Genomic DNA, 25,797 nt, shown 5'->3' with positions numbered 1-25,797 from the left:
TGCAACTCAGCGCATCTCACAATGTCCACACACCTTTCTCTAGGCCCTCTTCAAGGAGCATGGGATCCCCTATCACACCTCTTCCCACTTCCTAATCTGTATTTTCCTTCACCCTCTGCACCGTGGCTGAAATTACCCAGATCATCTCGTATATGAAGCCTACCAAATGTAAAGGTGGTTCATGTCGCTCAAAGTTTGTGGTTAGTTGCCTCGATACCATGGGCCCTTGGTTACCAAACTTGTCAACCAGTCATTCCTCGAAAGGCATGTCCCTGTAGACCTCAAAGAAGCCTGGATCACTCCCCTTCTTAAGACACCCTTGATCCCCGTCAGCCAAAAAACTATCGCCCTATTACCAACGTTCCGTTTCTCCTCAAGGTCATGGACCGAGTTGCATATTATTTACAACTACAGAAATTAATTGAGGAAAACGTCATACTGGGTCTCTTTTCCTCTAGACTAACCTGTCCTGCAACCACCTTTTCCCTGTGTATGTTTACATTATGGCTCTGGGAAAAGGACTGAAGGGCAGGGAGCAAATGAGCAGAGAGGCTCTGCAGTCTATAAATGCATATTTGATACAGGTTCCCCTTGTTAGAAACAGTTTTTTGTTGGCAGAGTAACGATTCATGGGATTGCGTCACTTCTCCCCAGAGGGGGGGCCTTTCCCGGTGCAGCTGGGGAGGTGAGGCCGCTACCCAATATTACCCTAGCGGTGGCGGAAATCGGGACCTTGCAGGGAGTGACTCTCTCATGTGGATAAGGACTCCTGTTCTGTGATTGTAATGCTTATTTATGCGAAATGCAAGCTAAAACAACATGACGTCGGTGCACAGCCAATTTGCACACTCATCTCCCATCACTGTAATAAAAGCCTGCATCCCCACGTGCCTGCTAAAACAAACAAGTATTTCAGTAGCCGAAAGCAGAGCAAGCTTGAATAACTACATACATATTGTTGCTGAGTAGACGTACTGTGGAGGATAGTTATTGTATTGTCCACTGAAGGACGAATACGCAGAGGGAGTTGGAGCGTTCTGCAGGTGCATGATAAGAGGTACTTAAAATGAATGCAAACAGAGGGGCGGTGGGTTTTTCCACTCCTGACTGTTTTTTCCACTCTCTGCCCCTTCCACTTGTGATCTGCTCTTCGGCCGAAAGTAGTCACAACTGAGAAGGGCTGGGACATGCCCCCATAAAGAGAAGAGGGTATTCTGTGTAAGGAATTTAGAACTTGGACCCCCGGGTGATGCAGTCTTGCTGAGAGGGAGGACGCTCTGCCTCAAGCCTCGTTAGTACGAGTGATCGCTTTGCCTACCTGCTCTGGGACTAAGCAGTGTCGTAGTGGCCAAGATGAAGGTGTCTTCTGTTTCCTTGCTAACAGTGATGCCATTTTTCTATTTGTTTTTATATGTCTGATTATATGTTTGTTTATGTATGCTGAGTTCATATATACCAAGTGAATAAAGGGCCTGGAACAAGCCATTTTCATTTTCACTGTAACGATTAGTCTTAAGTGTGATTTTGTGCCTGTCTGAGTCCAATAACTTGTTTTGCCAGGGGCCGGGTAAACGTAAGTATAAGGGTTCTCCTCACGTGCCCAAGCAAAAGCAAAACAGTGATGGAACTCCCTACCCTTGAAAACCATGCAACCCCTAAGGTCTTTAGAGACCCAAAATAAGAGCACTACTGTTTGTTACTGCAAAGTTCCCTCTTGAGCTCATTTAAGATTTGACTCCACCAAGACGTAGGAGAATGAAAGGAACATACAAAGTGATATTGAGTCATCTCCTAAAAGTACTGAGAGAAAGAAGATTGAAGGAGTTATGCAAACTACTCACTTTACAGCTCTAGATAGTACTGGGAAGAGGTGACCTAGAGGAGACATGAAGAATACTTCTGGACTCAAAGGAAAGACTGTAGTACTACGCTGGGGACGAACCTGTTACATCAACAGCAAGGAAGGACTCCTTAAAAGAGGAAGCCGGCATTAAGCCTGTCTGCCACATGAAGTTCAAACCTGGGAACAAAGAAGTCTGAAGAAGGATCAAGTTTTCAGTCGAGAGGACACCTTTCAAAGGCCTGAGGAATCCTCCAAAGCCAGAGGGAGGCCTGACCTGAGCAGAAACTGGAGAAAGGTCGACATTGGCGTGATCTCAGGGAGGTGGACTGTGTTGTCCTGTAACAATGTTGATACCGAGAGGCCGGAGAGGCTGCAGAGCCGCAGCAGTGTAGCAGGGTGCAAAGAGAGAGTTACGGCGAAAACAGCCGAAGGGAACAAGCCAACGCAACACCCCAGGAAGAACCAGTGACGTGGTCCCAGCATACAGAAGATAACGGGAGCTATGATAGACCCGGTCGGGGCTTAGGAATGGGTGAAAAGTGCATTGTTAATAATCTCCCTCTTCACAGGAACATTGTTAAAGACACCACAAGTGAAGAGTGCAGGTAATCTCCCTCGTCACAATAAACGGAAGAGAGACCTGCAGAATCAAGGAAGTTACAAGAGTGGCCTCTCTAACAATAGTGCTGTTAAGTATAGCGGAAGAAGCCAAGGACACTTTGGGAGTGACGTCCCTTGTTTCATTACCCAATGAGAAGACCTTGGAAGCCATGGAGTTTACATTGTTTTAAAAAGGGAGAACTGTTGGATAGTTGGTCAAGCCAAGGAAAGTCCCTGGGAGGAACTAAAAGGACTTTTAAAGGTTGTTACCAAAGAGTGTCCCAAAACAGCCTCTAAGACAAATGCAGTTTGACTGGGAGAAGGCAGTCATTCTCCTGGCTTCACCTTTGTTCTCAAGAACTTTTGCACAAGACTGTTAGAAAGCAGTCCTTAGGCGGATCCACTTGAACCAGGAGAAGGGAGTCATTCGCCTGGCGTTATTTCTGTTAGTTCAAACCTCTTTGATTAGTGGTAGGGTCAGAATAGGACATATTGGGACAGAGAACAGACTCTTTAATTTGACAACCACCCGGACGACGAGTACCTGAGTTATTATTCATTTAGGTCAGGCAAACCCTCTAGTGATCGGGAGAGTTGGGCTCTTTTCTCATTTGTTAAATAAAAGCTTATGTTTGAAATGCCATCACTGTCTGACATACCACAGCAGCTAATGTTTTGGTCCTTTTGCTGGCAGCCATGACATCTCATGAAAATTACCAATGTAATGTTCATTGTGTACACAGTTAGAAGTGTGTGTACTTTTTCTTTTTTTTTCAAATGTGTCTAAAAAGTAATTTCAGTTGTGTCTTGCAATATTTGTTTTTTCGTTCAAGGTTCTAATAGGTTATTTCTTTTAATGTTCTAGGTTATTGAATTAGTTCAAAGGTATGGTCCAAAACGCTGGTCTTTAATAGCAAAGCACCTTAAAGGAAGAATAGGAAAACAGTGCCGAGAGAGGTGGCATAACCACCTCAATCCTGAAGTAAAAAAATCATCATGGACTGAGGAAGAGGACAGAATCATCTATGAGGCTCATAAACGGTTGGGAAACCGTTGGGCTGAAATTGCAAAACTACTTCCTGGAAGGTATATTTTTATTATTTTAAAATATTGACTCAATATTTACTTAATGTTGAAACTTTTTAGTTGCATGTAATTATATAGTTCCATGTTTATTAGTTAGCAAGTCTTCCAAACATTCTAATTGAGAGCTGCAAAGAGATGATTATAAACTTCACCTTTCCCCCACAACCCGGTAAGTTAGCACAACAAGTTGAGCATTTGCTGCCGCTTGGCTGTTCAACTGCTTGATGACTGTCGACCACGTGGCCTTGGCCCTCTGGCCTGGCCCTTAGAGTAGGGAGAGTGGGGCCCAGGGTTTTTATTCTTCTCTCTGATAATGTATTACCTTCACCCCTCTCTTTCTCTTATTGGTCTGGCCGCTGATTACCTCTGCTATAGAGAGGACTCCTTTTAAATTCTGCCCGTCGTGTAACAGCAAATTTCTCTGGAAAGAAACCCATCACTGATGCAATCAGTGTCTTCCTCGTGACCACGACGTGTGCTCGTGCAAGGCATGTAAACTCTTTCGACCGTAAACGTTGAAAGACAGGCAGACTAAACGGTGGGCAGCTTATGCTATGCAGGCAGAAAGCCTTTCCCCTGTTGGCGCTATTGCATCGGACGACGAGGAATCTGTTGGCAGACATGGCTCCAAATTGGAAGCCATCAACCTCTCATCAGAGCCTGCCTGCTCCCAGATGCCCGTCCCCAGCCCGACAGACAGGCCACAGGCACCTTTATGGGGAGATCACACCCCAGCAACAATGGCACCCACACACCATGTGTATTCAAGCACACAACCCCTAAGGCCTCTTTGACGGAGTCATCAAAGAAGCAATTGATGCCACAGGACCGATGATAATTTCGACGACACCTCCAAACCTCGCGGTTCGACGCCCTCCACGCAACCACATTGGCAGAATTCGACTGGGCATCCTTCTGGAACGGGTGTTCCCACTAAAAACACACTGTTGTCAACACGTAGTCCAAGGGCGCAAAAGCGCCTATGGACCTAGTGGAGACGCGACCACAACTGCGCCTTCAAGCGCATCAAGACCTTCAATGCAGCCGCCTAAGCTCCGCGAGAGCCTTTCGGAAATCATTTCAGTAGCCAAGGAGTTCAAAGGCACCCCCTTTCGCCGAGAGGACTATTCTGAGGCCCCCCAGCCTTTCTCCAAGGCCTTATTGGGAAAATCCCCCCCCCCCCCTCTTTGGGCAGCCCTTCCCTGTTCCTGACCATTCAGCTTCCATTCTATGGACCAGGGAAAGGTTTGAGCAATATATGGACAAAATGGCCCAGTTCATTGACTTTTCAGACAGATATATTATACCCAAGAGACCTAGGGAAGTGGACTCCTGCCCCATCCCCTCCAAGTTGCAGAAACTCCTCCCCTCTGCACTGGGACATCAAGAAGACATCTTGAATGTCCCAGATGACCCAACCCAGAAGGATTCTTATGATCAAGGCCCATTTTATCAGGACCCAGACTGGGATCAGGCAGAGGACCAGGGCCCTTGGCTTACACCGACGCATACCGCTGACCCAGACGTCATCTGTCTAGATCCACCTTCTACTCCTCCACAAAGTGATTCATCACCTGTTGACGACCAGATGCTGTTCAACTCCATTTTAAAAAAAGCAGCGACCATTTTAAAATTGCACCGCACAAAGTCGCTCCAGACTCAGACTTCGTGGAGGATATCCTCAAGGAAAAGGCTGCAACTAGCCAAGCCATTTCTTTGCTAAATTCTATAAAGAGGCGCCCTGTCTGCGTCTCTCTCACGGGCAGTTAACCTCCGGGTTGAGAAATTATTTCACCCTTCACTTTCTGACCACCTCTACATCAGGGGTCATTCCACTCCGGACGCCTTGGTCGTTACAACCACTCAAAAGAGGGCGGCGGTACCACTCAGCAGAGTACCCTTCGGGCAAACACTGGTGGGTAAGCAGGTCACCATCTCTGGGGCCTACTCACAAGGATTGCAAATAACACCATGCTCCTGGTGGGTTACAGTGATGTCCAGTGGGTCCTAGTGCAGGATGGTCTTCAGGATGTTCCAGAGCCCACCCGATCACGCCTGCTGGTGGCCGTGGATGAAGGCAGACAAGTAACCCAAAACATACCGGAAAACACACTGGACTCAGCTGAAACCACCGGACGCACCCTCGGCCAGTGTACCCTACTTAAAAGGCATGCCTGGTTAAAGTCTGGGTTCAAACCTGAAACTCAGGCCTCTCTAATTAACAAGCAAGTGGAGGATTCCAACCTTTTTGGGAAAGCGGTTGATGACACCCTAGAGATGGCAAAGAAAGAACACAAGACTCTAAAATCACTTAGCGAGATCAGGGCTAAGCCCTTTCACCAGCGTGGAGGCTCTAACGCACGCCGGTCCTTTCGTGGCCAATCCTTCTCACGTTCGCCCCAAGGACACTACGGCTCAGGGAATACCCCCTAGTCCTCCGGTCAGGGCTCCTCTGGTAACTTCCAATACCAGAAAAGAGGCTCTCTTAGGGGCAAGGGTAGAGGCAGAAACTCTACTCCTAGAGGCTCCCCTGCCTCAAAGTGACTTGCCTGTCTTCTTTCATCCACGCTTGGGCGGGGATCACTTCTGATCAGTGGGTACTAAAGACCGCTGCCCACAGGTATTGTGTGGAGTTTCTCTGACCACCTTGCTACCAGCTACCGAGAAGCAGATGCCTTTCACCAGTTCAGGATGACTGCACTTCAGGAGGTAATCCCACTTCTGCAGCAGCGGGATTACATGGCCACATTGGACATGAGATGCATACTGTCATATTTCAATGTTGCCAGCGCACAGAAAGTACCTCAGATTCATGATAGAGGACACCCACTATCAGTTCAAGGTTCTCCCCTTCGGCATTGCCTCAGCCCCGAGGGTATTCACAAAGGTACTGGCGGTAGTAGCGGCTCACCTGCGCAGGCAGTCCATCCCAGTCTATCCCTACCTCGACGACTGGCTCATAACAGGGGATTCGTACGGAATATGCCAGACAAATACCCAGATGACGGTAAATCTCCTCTTCAACCTAGGATTCTCTAGCAACACGAAAAAAATCCAGTCTAAACCCCAGCCAGGTCAAACCATTTCTGGGGGCTCTAATTTGGACAAAAGACGTGCTCGTCTTTCCCTCCAAAAAGAGGGTTCAAAACATGCTGTTCCAGATCCCTCACTATGTAGCTCGTCACCAGGTGACCGTACGCAAAGCCATGCGACGGATGGGGACGATGCTTCCTGCGTCTACCTAGTTCCTCACGCTCATCTGCGCGTTCGCCTCATGCAAGAGTGGCTCTCGAGCCAATGGTGTCAGACCAGCAGCCAGAGGGGCGGACCTAGTGGTTGTCTCGGCAGCCCTCGTCCAGTCTCTGCAGTGGTGGCCAAGGGAAAACCTTCTGCAGGGGAAAACCTTCACCACCCCCGCAGTGGAAGCCACTCTCACCACAGACGCATTTCTGATAGGGTGGGGAGCTCACCTCCTTCAACAAACAGCGCATGGCATGTGGTCTCCAGCAGTAGCATCCAATCATATCAACCTGATGGAACTGCTAGCAGTGTTCAAGGCCCTGACGGCCTTCCAGACACACCTCCAGGGGAAACGGTTCTAGTCCTCATGGACAGTACTACGGCCATGTACTACTTAAACAAACAAGGGGGCACTCACTCTCTAGAGCTGTCCAAACTGTCCCAAAACACCTGGAAGTGGGCACTCAAACACAACATGTTCCTCCTTTCACAACCTGTTCGAGTGGTACTCAATGTTCTGTCAGACGTACTCAGCAGAGACTTCCCCCTACCAGTAAAGCACGAGTGGCGGCTACAGGAGGACATTTTACTCAGCGTCTTCGCAGAATGGGGCTTCGCAGAGATCGACTTTTGTTTGCCACTGTGGCCAACGCGCAATGCCCACATTACGCCTCCAGGTACCCAAAGAACCGCTTCAAAGGGAACGGTCTTTGGATAACATGGTCTGGGAGATTTGTCTACGCTTTCCCCCAGATTCCCCTGCTTAACAGATTAGTGCAGAAGAAGAACCAGTCCTGATAATCCTGGTGGCCCTGGATAATCTTGGCCCGACAACCATGGTTCTCCCTTCTCATGGCAATGTCAGTCTCACCTCCCAGGAAGCTGCTGAGCCCGTACAAATGCTGTCTCAAGATCAGGGAGATACACTAAATCCATGCCCTCAAACTCTCAACTTAGCAGCTTGGCTCCTGAGGTCATAAAGCTCAGGTACCTTCAGCTCCCTCAGAGATGCATGGACATACTCAGAGAGGCATGGAAACCTACCCCCAGACATTGCTACTCCAGCAAATGTAAGCGCTTTGTTATCTGATGTAATGCCAAGGGCATCAATCCTATTGATTGCTCACTTAAAGATATTGGGCCTCATTATGAGGTTGCCGGTCTGGTAACAACGGTACCGTTGTTACCGGACCAGCAAACTACGAGGTCTGCTCGCTGGGTGCTGTTCTGCCAACCTCCCAGCGGGCGGAACGGCACCCGTGAGCAGACCATGTCAGATGCACTGGCACCATTCACGAATGGTGCCGTTGCATCCGGCCTCCCCATTCCCATTGAGCCCCATGGGGCTCAGTGGGAATGGGGAGTAATTATTACTGGCACCCGGCAATGGGCAATTACCGGGTCCGGCGGGGCCGGAATGCCCCGCTAATTGCCCATTGCTGGGTGCCGGTAATTTCATGACTCCTTTACCTGTTCTGTTCAGGGCTGGTTTTCAATTCTCTTAAAATCCACTTTGCTGCACTTTCGGCATACATCACATCCCAGAGCAAGGTTTCATGGTGGAAAATTCCTGTAATTAATGCCTTTATGGAAGGGGTAAAGAGACTTCATCCCCCTATCTCCAACCCAGCTCCCTGGTGGGACCTGAATGTTGTTATTACCAGACTAATGGGACCTCCCTTTGAACCAGTGCACAAGGCTAGCCTTAAAACACTCACATACAAAACTTCCTTCCTGGTGGTGATCACCTCTATAACGAGAGTTAGTGAACTGCAGGCCCTTTCAGTTCAGGACCAATTCGTCATGATTCACAAAGACAAGGTGGTTTTGCGCACACACCCTTGTTTTGCGCCCATATTTATCTCAAAGTTCCATGTAAACCAGTCCATAGAATGACCCACCTTTTTCCAAAACCCCACTAACTTGGCAGAAAGAAGCCTCCACACACTGGATGTAAGGAGAGCAGTTGTCTACTATCTGGAAAAGACAAACCAGTTGTTTGTTTCAGTGGCAGCTTGTAGAGAAGGGGACCCTGGGCCTCATTCCGAGTAGGGGCGTAAGGGAGACCGGGCACCGGTAAGGAGACTGGTGCCGGTAATCCCTTACCGCCCTACTACGAGGTCCCTTAGCGGGTCCCTCCTTTAACGCCAGGTCTGACTTGGCGTTATGGACGGGACCCATTAAGGGACCAGGGCGCAAATAATGGGCTTGACATACGCGAGCCCGTTATTTGCGCCCTCCCCATTCCCATTGAGCCCTATGGGGGCTCAAATGGGAATGGGGAATGGCATTTTCAATGGGTACTTACCGGTCCCGCAAAGGTCGGACTACACCGGTAAGTCCCCATTGAACTAGACCGGTGCCGGAACCGTTATTGGTGGTAGTCATGGCGCAAATAGCGCCATGACTACCACCAACCTCGGAATGAGGCCCCCTGTCTCTAAATCAGCTATTTCCAAGTGGATCATGAACTGCATCACACTGTGTTACACTCTTGCCAAAAGAGATCTACCCTTCACGCCTAGAACACACTCAACTTGGGGGCAAAAGGGCTACCATAGCATTCACTGCACATGTTCCTCTAGATTCCATTTGCAAAGCAGCAACCTGGAGTTCTGTAGACACCTTTACACAACACTAAAGCCTGGATGCACACTCTAGGTCTGACTCTCGGGTGGGACATGTGGTGCTAAGACATCTCTTTGCTACTGTACCTTCACACATCCCACCACCATCTCTGGGTACTGCTCGCTAGTCTATGCACAGCATGTGATTCTAAGCAGATCCACAAGCATCAGAAGACAATCATTACTCACTGTAATAGCATTTCTAATGATTGTATCTGCTTAGAGTCACATGCGCCCACCCTTCCTCCCCTTGTGGAGTAGAAGCAACATGGACTTCTTACACCTTCTCTCTTCTGTACTTGCTCACACTGACTATAAGGCTCCCTCACGGCAGAAAAAATACAACCTCATGGAAGAATGAATACAACCAGAGGGACTTCCATGCGTGAGGGATTTTGGGTACACTAGACGTCACGTTAGGGATAGTGTTACAGTCACGCCCATGTCGACATCCCTTTCGATCTTCTAAAGAAAGATGCAATACTTCGCAATTTCCACTAGATGTCGGACTATATGCACAGCATGTGAATCTAAGCAAATACAATCATCAGAAATGCTATTACGGTAATGCATGTCATGTCAATAGTGACGTAATATTTGTTGTTCAAGACTTAAATACTGGAGGAAGCTAGTCTAAGGCGCTATATAAAGATCAAATGATGTATTATTTTAGTTACAACCCTATTAGACTCAGACTTTGACAATGACATAGGGAAGTGCGACTTAACAGAGTAAGAGATACCATTTGTAAAGGAAGGCTGTTTTACACCATGTTCAATGAGGCTAAAACCAGTTGAGCCATCCTTGATAAAAAAGATATTCGATTCTGGCTTCTGCATTACAATAAGGGCTAGTTTGAAATTGTGTGTCACAATGTGAGAGGAGGTGCTGAAAAATAGTAGTGAAAGTCTGGCAGATGCCCAGCTCTTCAGCTGTGGTCACCAAAAATATTTTGAATACCTACTTTTGAAGGATTGTACGTCTTATTACTGATCTTCGGCATTTATGTGTTTAGTCTGCAGTTGTTTTTAAATGTTCAAGGCCTTGCTGGTTCATTTTCTCCTGATGGTGAATAAGGGCATCATTCCGAGTTTGGCAGAGCATTAAAAAGGTGGTGATATTCCTGTTGCCGCCACTTTTGTTGGTGGTAACAGAATTACCACCGTTTTTACCACTCTGCCAAATCCTAAGTATGCAGTTGAAGTGTAGGATATACCATCAGCATCATGCTGGAGGTAAATCCTCCAATTTAAAGCAAAACATTCGCAGAATTATTGCAGCAGATAGTTTCAGCAAAAACACCATGGAGTCCAATGGAATCCAAAAATGGGGACAAACACCGCCCTAGGCAATGAGCGTCAAAGGGTACCTTCCTTGGTTCTGCATGCTCACCCAATGGTATTGTAAGCATGCAAAAGTAATCCATTCAAAAGAAAACGTGTGAATGTATCAAATGTTGATTCAGAAATGTAATGCGAGTCACATATCATGCAGTGAAGAAACAGACTGAACAAAGCCAGTGCATTTCAGACTCATGTCCATGATCAGGGAAAGGTCTGTATTTGCATGTCTCGCAAACCTGAATCTAAAGATGAATAAACCAACGATAGGTGGCTGTGCCACACAATTGACTCTTGATTAACCAGGGGTAAATGAGTGAACCTCGCTCCACCACAAATGTACTGTTGGGTAAATCAAAATCAAGCACCGTATGCTTTGGGAGTGTGGTAGAGTGCTGAATTTTTGGAAGGAAGTCATTGATCGGGTTGATCTGGTGATAGGTAGGTCGTTTCCTCGAACTTTCTTGTCGGCAGTCTTCCTCTCAAATGAGGGTCAGTGTCTAGAGGTCTGTGGGGTGTCTGCTTGGATTGATAGGGCGTTGTTAATGGCAATAAAACATTATGAAAGTTTGGAAGTCACGTAAGAAACCTCATACTGATAGTTGGATGGTGGATATGCGCATGCTTTCAAAGTATGAAAAGTCACGGGCATCTAGGCTTCATAGAGAAACTGAATATTGTGAGAATTGTGATTCTTTTAATGATCTGTTTGAGTGAGGTATAGAATTAATAGGTTTTGATGGATTATGGGATTGGGTGGGGGTTGATGTGCTGGGTTTTTGTTTATAGTTGTTTGTGTGTGAGTGCGGTTTGTGTTGTCAAAGTTCAATTAGATTGTGAGGGGGGATTTTAAAATGAGGTTTTACTATTAAATGATAGATATTATTTTAACTAAAGAAATGTTATGTAAATTGTAACTGACTCTCACCAATATGTTTTTGTTGTGATTTCTGGTTTAAAATTAAATAAAGAAAAAAAAAGCAATCAAGCACCATATGGTTGAGGTCAAAGACCTGTATACCAGCAAAGCGGTATTAGTTTGGACAAGAACTGCCACTGGTTTTTACCATGCTGCCAAATCCAGAGTTTGGCGGCAAAGTGGAAGATTTACCTCCAGCATCATGATAGAGGTAAATACTCCACTTAAAGCCATAAATTGGCGGAATAATCGCTTGCGGTAATTCTGCCAAAACCCCCATGGAATCCTATGGACTCCAAAAATGGGTACTAACACTGCCCACCAAAACTTGTAACCCCGTGGTATACCCACAGGACCAAGTGGCGGTAACAGTAACCGATTTTGGTGGTAAGAAATTACCACTGAATTACAGACAAACTCACAATGAGGCCCTAATTGCAAAAATGTGTTATTAGTAGTTATCATTCCCTGTTAAGCCAGGCCAACACTGATCTTGTGCTGTCTGCAGCAGCTTAAACATACAATGTGAAAAGAGAGGACTAGAGCTCCAATTTGCAATATTGCTTGCAGGTGTTAAGCAGATCACTTGTTTATGGTCTGCTCTAACATCGATCATGAGCTCTTTGCAAGCAGAGAAAGGGTTTTGTGGATCACTGCACAGGCATGCATGGCTTTGCTCTCTTACCTCATTCCATAAGCTCTGCATACATTATTTTTGTGCTCTAGTAACAAACATAACAAAGATAAGATTTATGTTGTGACTGTAGACTAGGGCCCTCATTACCAGGTTGCAGCCAACCCTGTATTACCATTACCGCCGCCTGCTACCGGGATATTACAAGAAGCGGCGGTATGGTACGATCCCATTCCCATGGAGTCCTGTAGGACTCCATGGGAGTGGGAACCCTGAAACACAGGCACCGTTAGTAACGATGCTGGTGCTTCAGTGAAAAACATGCGGGTAGGGGCCTGAACTCACGGCAGGTTAGGTCTGTCGGTAGTTCAGTACCCCTACCGATAGACTCGCAGTGAGCCGGTCCGGAAAGCGTGCCGGTTACCTGTTACATGCACCTGCATTTTCGGAACAGCGCACTTATAATGAAGCTCTAGAACAGATATCTAGTTATCTCTTATCTTGAGTTTGTTACGTTTACCTTTGGCCAACCCTGTAAATATCCTTTATCAATCCCGTTGAACTACAATTCTGATATGCCTTTTTGTGTGTGACCACTCAGCTTGTTGGGGTCTAATTCCTGACTGGTATGGATACGGTAATTATTAGTTTGATGGTGGCCAATATTTCAGGAGTTAAATGAAAGGGGCAGCTTTTCTATCTGTTCCTTCCTATTGCTGTATGATTCTGCCAACACACATTTTACCCCTCAGTGCTTTTTCAAGGCTTTGACAATAATCTCATACATATAACAAATCAATCCTATTGTGTTAAAAAACTATTTTTAGATCAATTCTCAATATATCCTGGATGGTTTCTTATTTATAGGTGTTTCAAACTTTTTTTCGTATATATGGCTTACTTGGACCTATTAAACAGATCTTGTTGGCCTTGTTTTGTTTTAGAAAAGTGTATTACTCTTGGAACCTTCTCTTATTAGGATATCCCATTTCCTATTCTGTTATATCTCTCAAAGAAAATAATGTGCAGCATCTCAGCCGTGTTTGACCTGTGTTCTGCATGTTACTCAGTTAACCATCTCAGCCGACATTGCCTCCTTGAAAATGAAACCCTTTAGAAAGGGGATGCTACCCTGTACGCAAATGGAGGAGGAGGGTCCAATAGGTCTATTCTGGAAGAAGTAGAGCTACCATTTACGTCAGAGTTTGAGTGAGGAAGACCTCTGGAGGCCTGGCAATCAAAATCTGCGTAGCTCTTCAAAAATTGATAATGTTAATGACTGGGACAACTTTATATTTGAGGATGCACACCCAGATTTGTACTCTGAAGACTGCTCCACTGCTTCACTGCAAGGAAGAATGATTTCTTCCTCTTCGATCAACACTGAGTTTGTTATCACATTCGTCACCAAGACTTGGGTGGTGAACATGTCGACTCAATGTTTCATTCCACTGAGTATGATGGCTAAAAAGGAGATGTGTTAGGCAAGATATTGACTAGCAGGCTGACAACATTATAGATGTTTGGTAATCTGGCATTACTGTTGCATTTTGACTGAGATGTGCAACTGCGTGGTGCCAGTTTTTAAGCTCCTTCCCGAAGACGAGCATCAGGAGGCCTTTTAATTTCTGAAGTAAGGAGTTGGAGAACCTGATGACGCCATCCCTAGTTTTGTGGATGTGGCTGGGACCAGCTGTAAACATATCATGAATGGTGCCATACTACACAAGCAGGGCTGGCTGAAGTGGGTGACTTTCCGGCCGGAGGTCCAAGCTAAGGTATGTTGAGGAACATTTTAGTAAGAACATTGATGAAGCTCTGAAGACTCATGGCTGATAGAGCTGAAGAAATCATGGTCAAATCCATTGGCACTGTCCACCAGAAGAAATCCATTCAACCTTTTCAGGGCTGTGCAGGCCGTTCCACCACCTCTACCAAAAGGAGGCACTCTAACCATACACAGACCTAACAGAGAGGATACCAGGGCTTCAGGAAAGGCAAAGATATCTGCAGTAACCAAAAGCACAGACCGACAGCTCTATCCAAGAGCCAGTCCCTGAACAGATCGGACTTGGTCGTAAACCTCCCACTTCCGGATGCATCTGGTAGGGGGAGGATAGCCCAATTGTATCATCTGTAGGTGAGCATTGGGCATGCGCGTGCTGTCCATGCTCCAGCATGGTCACACACTGGAGTTCTTAATGGAACCACCTAACACACCAACTTAACCCAGACCACAACATTGGGTCTGGCAGTTGCTATGAGATGTTGTCCTTTTCGTTTCAAAGAAGGCCATTGAGATAGTGTAACTCAAATGAAATCTAGGTGAAGAACAGCAGCGCAACATGGAGGTTCACTCTGGACCTGGGTTTCCTAACCAGGTTTTATCATTAATCAGAAGTGTAAAGTGGTCATGCAGCATGGCATTATTCTACTGTTCCTCAGAGGGAACTTAATTTGTAACAAAACCATAAATGGGACATATGCAGAGCACGAGGCAGTGTTATGAAAATGGTTGCTACTTTTTTATTGGCAGATTTATTTATAAGGTATCATGCTTACTTATCAGGGAGGCACACCCACCAGACAATCCATAAAGCAAGGATAACAAGCGACACCATTTGTTGAGTTAGCTGGTGGGTGGGTGACGGATGGGGGGTGTTCATTAACTGCCCATCATTATACCTAAAGCAGAGAGACACTTCTCTCAAATGATGAATCAATTTGTGGTTTAATGCCTTTTACATCACATAACATTCTCACTGTAGATATCCTTAACAATTGACAAGATGGGCATTACATTATGAACAGGCATGCGTTGAGCTAATGGGCATGCATAACTTTAACCTCTAAGTGCCAAGTCTTTGCAGTACCTTTTGACTTGCATGCTCTAATAGGCATTCATACCATACTGAATGTAAGCTTCTAATAATGAGCACTGCACATCTCACATAGCGGTTATTAAACAGCGTGCTCTTAATAAATATGAAATAGAACTAGGCTTTCTTGTTTTCCTTTGAATCCTATAAACACTGGAAAAACACCACCGGGGGATTGGGTGGGAGTGCCTCCTAGGTTTAAATTGAAAAGCAATGTTTACCTCCTCCTTTGGTGCCTTGGTGTAAACAAAGATGTTAGGGAGTTTGGGGAGTGAAGAGGTGGCTGAAGCAGGGGGCTTGGCATACAATAGGAGAAGGGCCCTACTCCTCCCCCCACCCCACCTCCCCTCCATGTATGCCTGTATGATTTTTCCTATTGCTTCCTCTCCTGTCCCATGACGTTATTCAAAAACACTGCCCATTCAATGTTACATCTCTTTATTTGTATAAAAAATAACAATAATTGTGTTTGTCAGTGGTCAGGGCCTATTTTGAGGAATTGTAGACCAATTAGATTTATTTTTGTGGCTGCCAATTCACATCTCAAAATTGGCCAGAATTCTTCAAAATAGGGCTTGACCAGTGCCAAATATTTGCATTTACAAACATTTTTGGGGATTTTTATTTTTATTTTATTTTTTATTTGATTTAGCTGATGAATCAACTTTTCAAATACACTTATTACATTTTTCATATAATCACATAAACAAATATAACTATACAACATAAAATTACATGATTATTTCATTCACAATGACTTATCAAAACATTATATACAGACTAGGATATAGATTATAAAACACATGTTTCAGTTTAAGAAGTGACATCATTTTCTTCAGGAAATACTTTGTCTATAAATTGTACTATTGATTTCCATACAGTGAATTTCGGACTTTGAAAAAGCAAGATCCATATCTCTTTGTCCTCAGCAGCATGAAAAAGATTTAACTTGTTAGATAAATGTTTCTCACAATGTACATTCAGCTGAGGACAAGAGATTATGACATGTTGTAGAGTTTCCTTTTCTGTTTGATTTTTACAAAATCTACAGAAATTCATAATCGATGGTAGGATTTTTCTCCTAACAAGAATTTCCACTGATTAAGTCTAAAATTTAAGTATTTCTTCCTTATTATTGGAGACGGACATTTCAGCAAATAGGAAGACATACAACGTAATTTTTTATGACCAAAGGTGTGAGTCTCAAAATCCTTCTATTTTAAACAGATTTCTCTGTTTATCATCCAGTCCCAATGATAGAGTTTACTTTTAGCACAAGTTTGATTTCCTGGCAGAAGCTTGATGGTAATATCTGCCTCAGTTAACATATTCAGAACCAAATTACGCCATCTAAATATGAGATTAAGATACAATTATTTGGCGGGCTACCACACTCAACATATTGTTAGTCTCAAGGCCCATAAGGCATTTCCTAAAAAAGGAACACATTTGCCACTTGACTCGCGTGGCTAAGGAAACTATACCCAATTCAAATCTTATAATTGGCATCGGGGTGCAATCAGGAAGGCATAGCACTTTCCGCCAAAAACGTGCCTCAAGTTTGTTCCATACATTATCAGTGAGATATAGCATTGATTCAATAAAATAGGTTAGTATGGGAATTACCTTCTGCTCATAAAATAGAAGTAGGTGTTTGTATGTGAATTTCCCAAATTTATAGATCAACATTTGTGCTTGGGAGGTCAAGGAAACGAATTTAGATTATATATTAATGAGAAATACAGTATTTGCTGTTGCATTTGGGATTGTTATTCCTAAATACGTGTATTCTTTTACAATTTCCAAGGATTTATCACAGAGGGTCCATCTTTTCAAGCGAAACTTCTGTGGTTTCATTGAATTCTTACATACCATAATCTGTGGTTTTTCTATATTCACTACCAAGTTGTTTTTAGTAACATAGGATGTTAACGCTGTTAAAAGGTGTTGGAGTCCACGTGGTGTCTGGGATATCAGAACCAAATCATCAGCGTAAAGTAACCAAGCCATATGCTGTATTCCAAGTTTAGGAGCATCTGAAATAATATCCGCAAAAGCAGCTCCCATGTCAAGAATAAAGAGATTAAACAAAATGGATGCCATTATACAACCCTGTTTGAGTCCTGAATAGGTGTTAAATTTTGCAGTTAAACAGCCGTTCATTGAGAGGCGAACTTGCATTGATGTCTCTTGAGTGTAGTTGTTTTATCAGAGCCAGTAAGGACGTAGGACAGCCAAATGATTTTAATTTATCAAATAATAAGGTTCGATATATTGAATCGGAAGCCATGCGGAAATCAATAAAAGCAAAATAAAGTGGTTGTTTGTAGGTAGCATATTGTGATTTCAGTAAATTAATGACAATCATGTTTGGTAATGTTCCAAGGCCCTGTACAAAACCTGACTGAAAGGGGTGTCTCTTGAGATTTAATTTGGACCACTCATTCAGATCTCTTAGTATAATATGACAGAATATTTTGCTAGGGGCATCAAGCAAGGAAATTGGTCTATAACTTGCCGGGTTAGCTCGATCGCATTTTTTGTAAACTGGAATAGTGATTGAATGCTTCCAGGAGATTGGAATTTGTTGCCTATGGAGAATGTTTTTAAACATGATGGTTAGTATGTCTGCCCATAGTTCAGGAAATTGTTTCATGGCCTGATTTGATAAACCATCAGGACCAGGAGCCCGTGATCTGCTAGACTTGTGAATAAAATATGGAATGTCATCTCTCTCAAACTTCAGGTTTATCTTATCATCTCTCTCAATAATCGGACAAAGATGTTCAGGGGTAGGTTTGGAGTATATAGAAGAGTAATATTTAATCCATATCTCCTCTTTACATCATTTGTTTGAACAGCTATTTGATGTTCTGCTGTTGCCCGATTGATGATTCTCCAGGATTCAGCTGAATTTTTGAAAGCCAGTATTTTTAGCATATTGCTCCCGTCATTTTTATATTATTTAGCTTGCATGCTCCTCAACCAATTCCTGTATTTAGTTTTAATTTGTTAAGAGCAGGAAGTTGGCTGGCTTTAGGCAGTTTTAAAGCAGCTCTTTTTTCCGATCGGATTTACGATTTCATGGTTCTAATGTCATGATTATATATATGTAAATGCGGTATTTATTTGACTTTGTGCCTAATAGAGTCTGGTTGGAACAACTGTATAAGATCTGAATAAGGAATGTAAGGGGCTTGAGAGTCTGTTTCTTGATTATTGATCCGCAAGCTATAACAATCTTTGAATGCTTCAAGAGATCTTTCTGACCAAATTAGTCTATTACGAGCGGTGTTAATGGCAATAGGACCATTTTTATAAACATTCTGTTTTCTCCCTCCACATTTGTCAACCCCAACAGCATTCAATTGATTGTGGTCGCTTACGTTAGAATATTGTACCTTGAAAGCTTCAATTAAGTGCAGCCATTCGCTGTTTACATAAATGTAATCTATAATCGTAGTACTATTTCCTCTATGCCAAGTTGGATTTGGTGGGAGATCTGTCGAGCAGGATCCGTTCAACATGAAGAGATTTCTGGATTTTACAAAATTTGACCACTTCATTAATCTAATCTAATTCTTTTGTTTCTCAAGTGTTAGACAATGTAGGTTCAAATCACCAGCTATTATTAATCTGCTAGGTTGCTTTTCGTATGATATTAAATCCAGAGCCTCATTCATGCTTTCGAGAAACACTGCGTCAGAAATCCCAGAGGGATTCCAATACACATTTATCAGCACATGTAAATGTAATTTCTATAAAATGTAAGCATCCGTAAATAAGGATTTGGTGCATACCATAGTTGTAGATTGGTAAATATACCTTCCTTAAAGGCAATTAGTAAACCTGAAACTGGTCTCCCTGCAATCCCCTTGAGAGCTGGATTCAGAAAAACATCATAACTGTCCCAAGATGGAATAGACATTAACCATGTCTCCTGCAGCATGATAATATCATGGAGCTGGAGATTTGAGGTTACATTATTAATTAAATGTGTAAATCCTCTTGAATTCCAGCTAATTATTGATAGTCTGTGTGTTAACTTGAGATAGCTAACATTGAACAATTTGACTGCAATTACATGCTTTATTGCTGAATGATTGGTTTTGTTGATAATGATTTGTTAGATGGTTTTGTTAACATGTTATTGTTCTCAGCATCAGAAGAGGTGGGACCAGATAGAAGAACAAAGCCTAGGTCAAAAAGTTAAGCTTTAACCGCCCAAATGGTGTTAACAACTACACAAGAGTTAAGCCATAAAGTGACAGATGATCTGTTTGACGCATCAGTAAATTCAACTTGTTCTATGTCAATAGAACCTATGTCGTCTAGAGCGGGTAACTCGCTAAATATTGAGAGTACTGATGCTCTGTTCAAATTGTATTGGATAATAGGAGGGGGACGACAGATCAAGGTTAGAGTGAGGCGCTGGGCGCTTTGCAATAGAAATGACAGGTTTACTATGTTTATCCTGACTAAGTGGAACTTGGTTTGTCTCACCATTCTGAGTGATAACCTTTGCTGGTTCTTTCTCATGTAGAATTTTCGTTAATACAGATTGTATTATGTTTTTTAATTCATTGTCAGAGGCTGTTTGACAGTGGTGGGCAGAGCCCACTTGACAGATATCCAAGTGCTCTTTTCCACAGACGTCTTTGAGATGTGTGTCTGAAAGTTTTGAGTTATTCTCTTGAGGGGTAGGAGTTGGAAGTTTGAAATCTACCTTTTTCACTCGCTCTTGCAGTGCTGGTATTTGCAATTGTTTCTGAGCAGGAATGTAAGACGTACTCATCTACTGCATGTCGAAATTTCATTACGATGCTCTGTTAGTTTTTGATCTTCAGGCGCAGACTTACAAATTTGGTGTTCAGAATTGTCTTGAGAGGAAGTTCTCTCTGGCGACTGATTTGATACAGCTTCGAGTAACTTGTTAAGAGGACTATAAGATTCTATTTGTCGAGTTTGTGCTAGTGAGGCCTGATTTTTTTTTTTGGTGTGAATTTGTTTTACATATTTTTTTGCTATTGCTTTGGACACTGCGATAGCAGCTGTCCTTGGATGAGTTAAATTTCTCACGAAAAGTTTTGTTTGCGATGACGATTTTGTTTTGTCTTTTGTTTGATTTTTTAGTCTTTTTCGCTGGATCAATTATGCTTTGCTTATTTTTAGAAGGCAGTTCGGGAGCATGGATAGTAAAGCCTCCAAAAAGAGCATAATTTGTTTTTATCTCCGGTTCACTCATAAGTTTACCTCCAGTACATTGATTATGTTCTTTAGGATCACTGTGAACTAAATCAATGATTGGTTCTAATAGTAAAGGAAGCCAATGTTCAAAATTGTTGGAATCTGATGTTTGTTTTAAAAACCCATCAGTTTGAGTACTAATGGAACATTTAGTATGAAAAGTAGTTGGATGGAAAATCTTATTATTCACTTGTTTAGAGAGTTCTTGTTGCCAAGAGGCAATGTGGTCTAGCTGATGAGAGTGTTTATCTGATTTGGTGTTCAAAGTCTCAAATAGTCTAGCTAATGAATGAATAGCGGCATTCATAGATTTCAGAGTGATTTCAGTCCAACCATTCTCAGTACTTTCATGAGTATTTAATTCAGGAGTTAGGTCATATATCACTGGTTTACGTCGTGTTGGGGCTATAAATGATAGTTTTTCAATGGAATTGGATTTGTATCACTTATATCTATTTGGAGATTAGGAGATTTTGACAGATTTTCAGATAAGGTCTGCGAAGAAAAACATGAGTTATTTACATCTATATCAATTACTGCCAAATTATTAGTAGCATTCAGACTTGGTGGAGTAGAATTTTGAGCAACAGCACCTGTCAATGCATTGCATAGCAATATGCTGTCCGTGACAGACATTTTCATTAGCAAAAACAACAGATGGTTCCGTAGCTGTATTTTCCTTCTCCGATGTAAATTGTTCCTTTGAGGTTGCACAGTTTTCAGATTCAATATTTCGTGTGGATTGTGTCCTCCAACGTATTCCTCATCTTAGATGTATTCCATCCAGCTTTGCTGCTCTTTGGAAATTTTTTCGGCAGAGGGCGCCGTGCGTCGATGTCGTCGAGTCGATGATCCCTCGAAGGCCTCCGTCGAGGGTGACGTCATCGGTGTATAAGTAGCATGCGTGCCGCTCGTTGGCCTCAGTTCTGTTTTTCCGCAGTATACGTTGCTTCGGACATTCGGCGCGCCTCGAGGTCTGTGAGAATATATAATAAGCGAAATATGTCCTCGTCATCGATGCCGACCACAACCCCGAAATCGGGATTCAAAAAGTGCAAATCGTGTGGGTCAAAAATGTCGATCAGACCCGCATCGAGAGTGTTTGTGGTGCCTCGGAGAAGGTCACGACATGGAGGCCTGTACGAAGTGTCAGGCGATGACGGGGAAGGCGTTGCGAGAGAGGTGAGGAAAGCTACAAGTAGGTCGAAAAACCGATCGAAAAACCTCTAGCGTCTAGCGTTGAGTCGAGATCCCGTGGGGAGAATTCTCCTCGACGCGAAAGGCATCGATCCAGGTCCCGTAGCGATTCCCATCGCTCGTCGTCTTCGTCAAAAAGATCGAAGAAACAACGCCACAGGTCTCCCTCCACCTCGTCGTCAGACGAGTCTCCAAAAAAGATGAAATGCCCCACGAAACATTCGTCTACCGAAGAGTGGGAAGCATTCATGGTCAAAATGATGGAGGTGTTTTGAAAAAGCAAAGCCTCGGTCTGCGCCTTCTTCGGAAGCCGGCCGGCAGCGTCATCGCTCCGACACTCGCGCGCCCTTGAGCCCGGGTGATCGAAAAAGGAAGGATAGGGAAACTTCCAGGACGCCGAGTGAAAAACGCTCGAGTCGAGTCGACCGCTCGAGGTCATCGACGCTGTCCGAGACCCATCATACCTCGAAGGGAAAATCTTCGAAGGTCGCCTCGACGCCCTCGAAGCAGACCCCGTCGACGACCGTGGTGTCGTCGACGCCGTCAATGCCGTTATCGACGTCGATGCCGAAACCCTCGGCGCCAAAGGCTCCAGCCAAGCCAGGGAAGCCAGAAAAAGAGAAGGATAAGATTACAAAACCGGTATTGTCCTCAGTGCCAGGTACTAGACCTCTTCCTCCTCCTCTTCCAGAGAAGGTTTTCAAGCCTCTCCCCAGAAAGGAGTTTTTCAAATCCCTGACCTCAATTTTTGAGGAACAGGAGTGATCTGATGAGGAGAATGTACCTTTTGGGCTGGAATATGGCACCCCAAATGTCCCAGAATGCGTGATTTCAGAAGAAAGCAGAATGAGGGACTTGGTGGAATCATTACACAATGCAAGTGGCATTGACACATCTCCTGAAAACGACTTTGGCAGACCAGAACCAGGAGAGCATGCCAGTCCATCATACCGTCAATTAATGACAAAGGTAGTGGATTACTTAGGATGGGCTAGACCATCAGCCCAATTCATCCAGGATGATTTACCAGATATATTGGACCATGGTCCCACCGAAGACCCAGTACTACCCTTTCATGTAGCCCTACAAAATAGGGTGGCCAAGAATTGGGAAACTCCGGATTCTATTCCTCCGGTAAATAAATCCCTCACCTCAAAATATCGCCCGGCCAGTAGCGACACCGGCTATCTGTCCAAACACGCAACTCCCGAGAGTCTGGTCATACAGGAAGCCACAGTTTCTAACAAACTTGCATACCCGTCTATCCCTCCAGACAGGGACGATAAGCATGTGGATGGTTGGGGACGGAAGGTATTTTCAGCCGGGAGCATGGCATTAAAATCTGCCAACTCCACATGTGCCTTGGCAAAATTTTCGTACACTCTTTGGGAGTGCATTGCAATGGCGGTGGAGCACATACCAGAAGGGGAAGAAAGGGAAGGGTTCCTAGCCATCGTTAGAGATGGAAAGGAAGCCATGCAGGAATCCCTTCAATCTGGATTGGGCACTGCGGATAGTGTAAGCAGGTCCATGGGCACTAGCACGGTAATGCGCAGATTTGCGTGTTTACGGAAGTCTGGTTTCGCACCGGATGTACAGAACCGCCTTCTGAACATGCCTTTTGACGGGTCTCACCTTTTTGGCAACAAGGCGGACGAGAGCCATGAGAGGTTGCAGACCTCAAAGCAGCTGCCAAATCTTTAGGAGCTGCTATTAGGCAACCTCAGCCTTTTCGAGCGCAAGGACAGTCATGGAGGGGATGATCCTATCGTTATTACACCTCATATGGAAAGGCGAGAGGAATGGCCAGTCAAAGGGGCCAGAAAAAGGCCACTGGTGGTGGACGAGGAAAACGTGCTAAACCAGCTCCAGCTGCAGCCTCTCTGCCATCAGCGGCTGCAACATCCGCCACAAAACCGCTTTGAGGACTTGCATCACAAAACACCGGTAGGGGGCAGGCTGTCACAGCATCTGCAAGAATGGCGAGCCATTACTTCAGATGTTTGGGCTCTAGAAATAATAGCCCAACGTTACTGCCTTCCTTTTCTAATGCAACCTCAATGTAATCCACCAGGGAGACACCCGTTGAAGTCTTCAAACCCGCTCCTACAGCGGGAAGTTTTAACCCTGCTGGAGAAAGGTGCTATAGAACCAGTACCTGCAGCAGAGAGGAACAAGGGATGGTACTCCCCGTATTTTTTTATCCCCAAAAAGGACGGAGGATTGAGACCCATCTTGGACTTAAGAAACTTGAACAAGTTCCTCAGAAAGGACAAGTTCATGATGGTTACCCTTTCTCAGATCCTTCAGGCCCTTCAACTTCAGGACTGGTTGGTGTCATTGGACCTCCAGGATGCTTATTTTCATGTGCCGATTCATCTCAAACACAGAAAATACCTGAGGTTCGTAGTTGGCGACTCACATTATCAGTTTCGAGTCCTGCCATTCGGGTTGACCTCCGCCCGAGGGTCTTCACCAAGTTAATGGTAGTGGTGGCAGCACACCTCAGGTGAGGGGGGATTCATGTCTACCCCTACCTGGACGATTGGTTGATCAGAGCGCCACTTCCTCCACAAACTGGGCTTCTCCCTCAATTTCAAGAAGTCACAGGTGACACCTTCCCAACAGCTTCAGTACATAGGAGCTCTATTAGACACGTCCTTGGGAAAGAGCTCGCCGCCCAAGTCGAGGGCTCAAGACATTCTTCAGATGGTTTACAAATTTCAAAATGCCCAGATTCTCCAGGCTTACGACTTTTTAAGGTTTCTCGGCCTCATGGCATCCTGTATCTTCCTGGTGCCAGAGGCACGCTTGAGGATGAGATCCCTCCAATGGCCTCTAAAGACTCAGTGGTCTCAATTTTCTTGTCAAATGACGGATCTTCTTCAGATTCCGAACAGGGTCCGACAAGACCTTTTATGGTGGACCTGTACAGAGAACATCGTAAAAGGAGAACCTTTTTGGCAACCATGGCCGGAGATCACAGTAGTGACGGACGCCTCACTCATGGGGTGGGGAGCTCATGTCAACGATTTGACAATCAACGGTTGTTGGTCTCCATCGGAGTCCAAACTACATATCAACCTTTTAGAGCTGAGGGCGATCAGACTAGCGCTGAAGGCCTTCCTGCCATATGTCAGGGGAAAGAATGTCCTGATAATGACAGACAATACGGTGGCCATGCATTATCTAAACAAAAGAGGAGGTGTGGGATCACTACCTCTGTGCAGAGTGGCAATGCAGCTCTGGTATTGGGCAATTCAGGAAGGAATCTCTTTAACGGTAATTCATCTAGCCGAGGAAGAGAATATGACGGCAGATGCTCTGAGCAGGCAGAGCACGGTATCCCACGAATGGGAACTGGCTCAGGAAGTCATTCAAGAGATCTTCGCCCTTTGGGGAACCCCTCTAGTAGACCTGTTTGCAACTGAAATCAACCGAAAATGCGAAAGGTATTGCTCAAGGGAATTTCCCCCGAGAGGAGCCCTGGGGGATGCGTTTGTGGTGGAGTGGAATTTCCCACTACTGTACGCGTTCCCTCTGATTCCTGTCATTCCTCAGGTCATCAGGAGGCTGAGGCTGATCCTAATTGCCCCGGATTGGGCCAGGAGAACGTGGTACCCGGACCTTCTAGACATGTCCATCTGTCCTCCAGTACGTCTTCCGCAGAGAGAGAACCTTCTCTCTCAAGTGGAGGGTCAGGTTCTCCATCCAGAGGTCAAAACGCTCAACCTTCATGCTTGGTATTTGAAAGGCTGAGATACAGGGATTGGAACCTTCCAGATGACGTTATGGAGGTGTTGCTTTCGGCAAGAAGGCCAGCAACAAAGTCTCTATACCGTTGCCGTTGGAAAAGGTTTTGCAACTGGTGCAGAGAAAAGAATGTCGATCCTTTTCTATGTTCTATTCCGTAAGTATTATCTTTCCTTCTGACTCTAGCACATAGAGGTCTGAATATCGGAACAATAAAAGTTTACCTTGCAGCGTTTTCCATTTTCAAGTGTTCATCCGAAGAATGCTCCTACTTCAAAATTCCTTTGATAATACAATTCTTAAAAGGACTCACTAATGTGTTTCCTCCTCACCCATTTCAAGTACCGATCTGGGATCTAAATTTAGTCCTAAAATTCTTAATGTGTGCTCCTTTTGAGCCTATGCACACGTGTCCATTAAGATTACTAACGT

The 25,797-nt window shown here is 44.5% G+C and overlaps 1 protein-coding gene across 1 annotated transcript in view; it reads left to right on the top strand.

Moving 5' to 3' along the window:
- The window catches only part of MYBL1 (MYB proto-oncogene like 1), an 898,417-nt gene that overhangs the window by 309,038 nt on the left and 563,582 nt on the right, over nucleotides 1–25,797 (top strand). The window contains exon 5 of the mRNA XM_069621133.1: nucleotides 3,309–3,529. Within this exon, the coding sequence (XP_069477234.1) occupies nucleotides 3,309–3,529 (221 nt within the window). The remainder of the gene's footprint in view (nucleotides 1–3,308; nucleotides 3,530–25,797) is intronic.

This window comes from Ambystoma mexicanum, chromosome 5q, assembly GCF_040938575.1.
Source record: "Ambystoma mexicanum isolate Mex_15411 chromosome 5q, UKY_AmexF1_1, whole genome shotgun sequence".
Classification (NCBI taxonomy): Eukaryota; Metazoa; Chordata; class Amphibia; order Caudata; family Ambystomatidae; genus Ambystoma; species Ambystoma mexicanum.
This window is presented reverse-complemented; position numbering and strand designations above follow the sequence as displayed.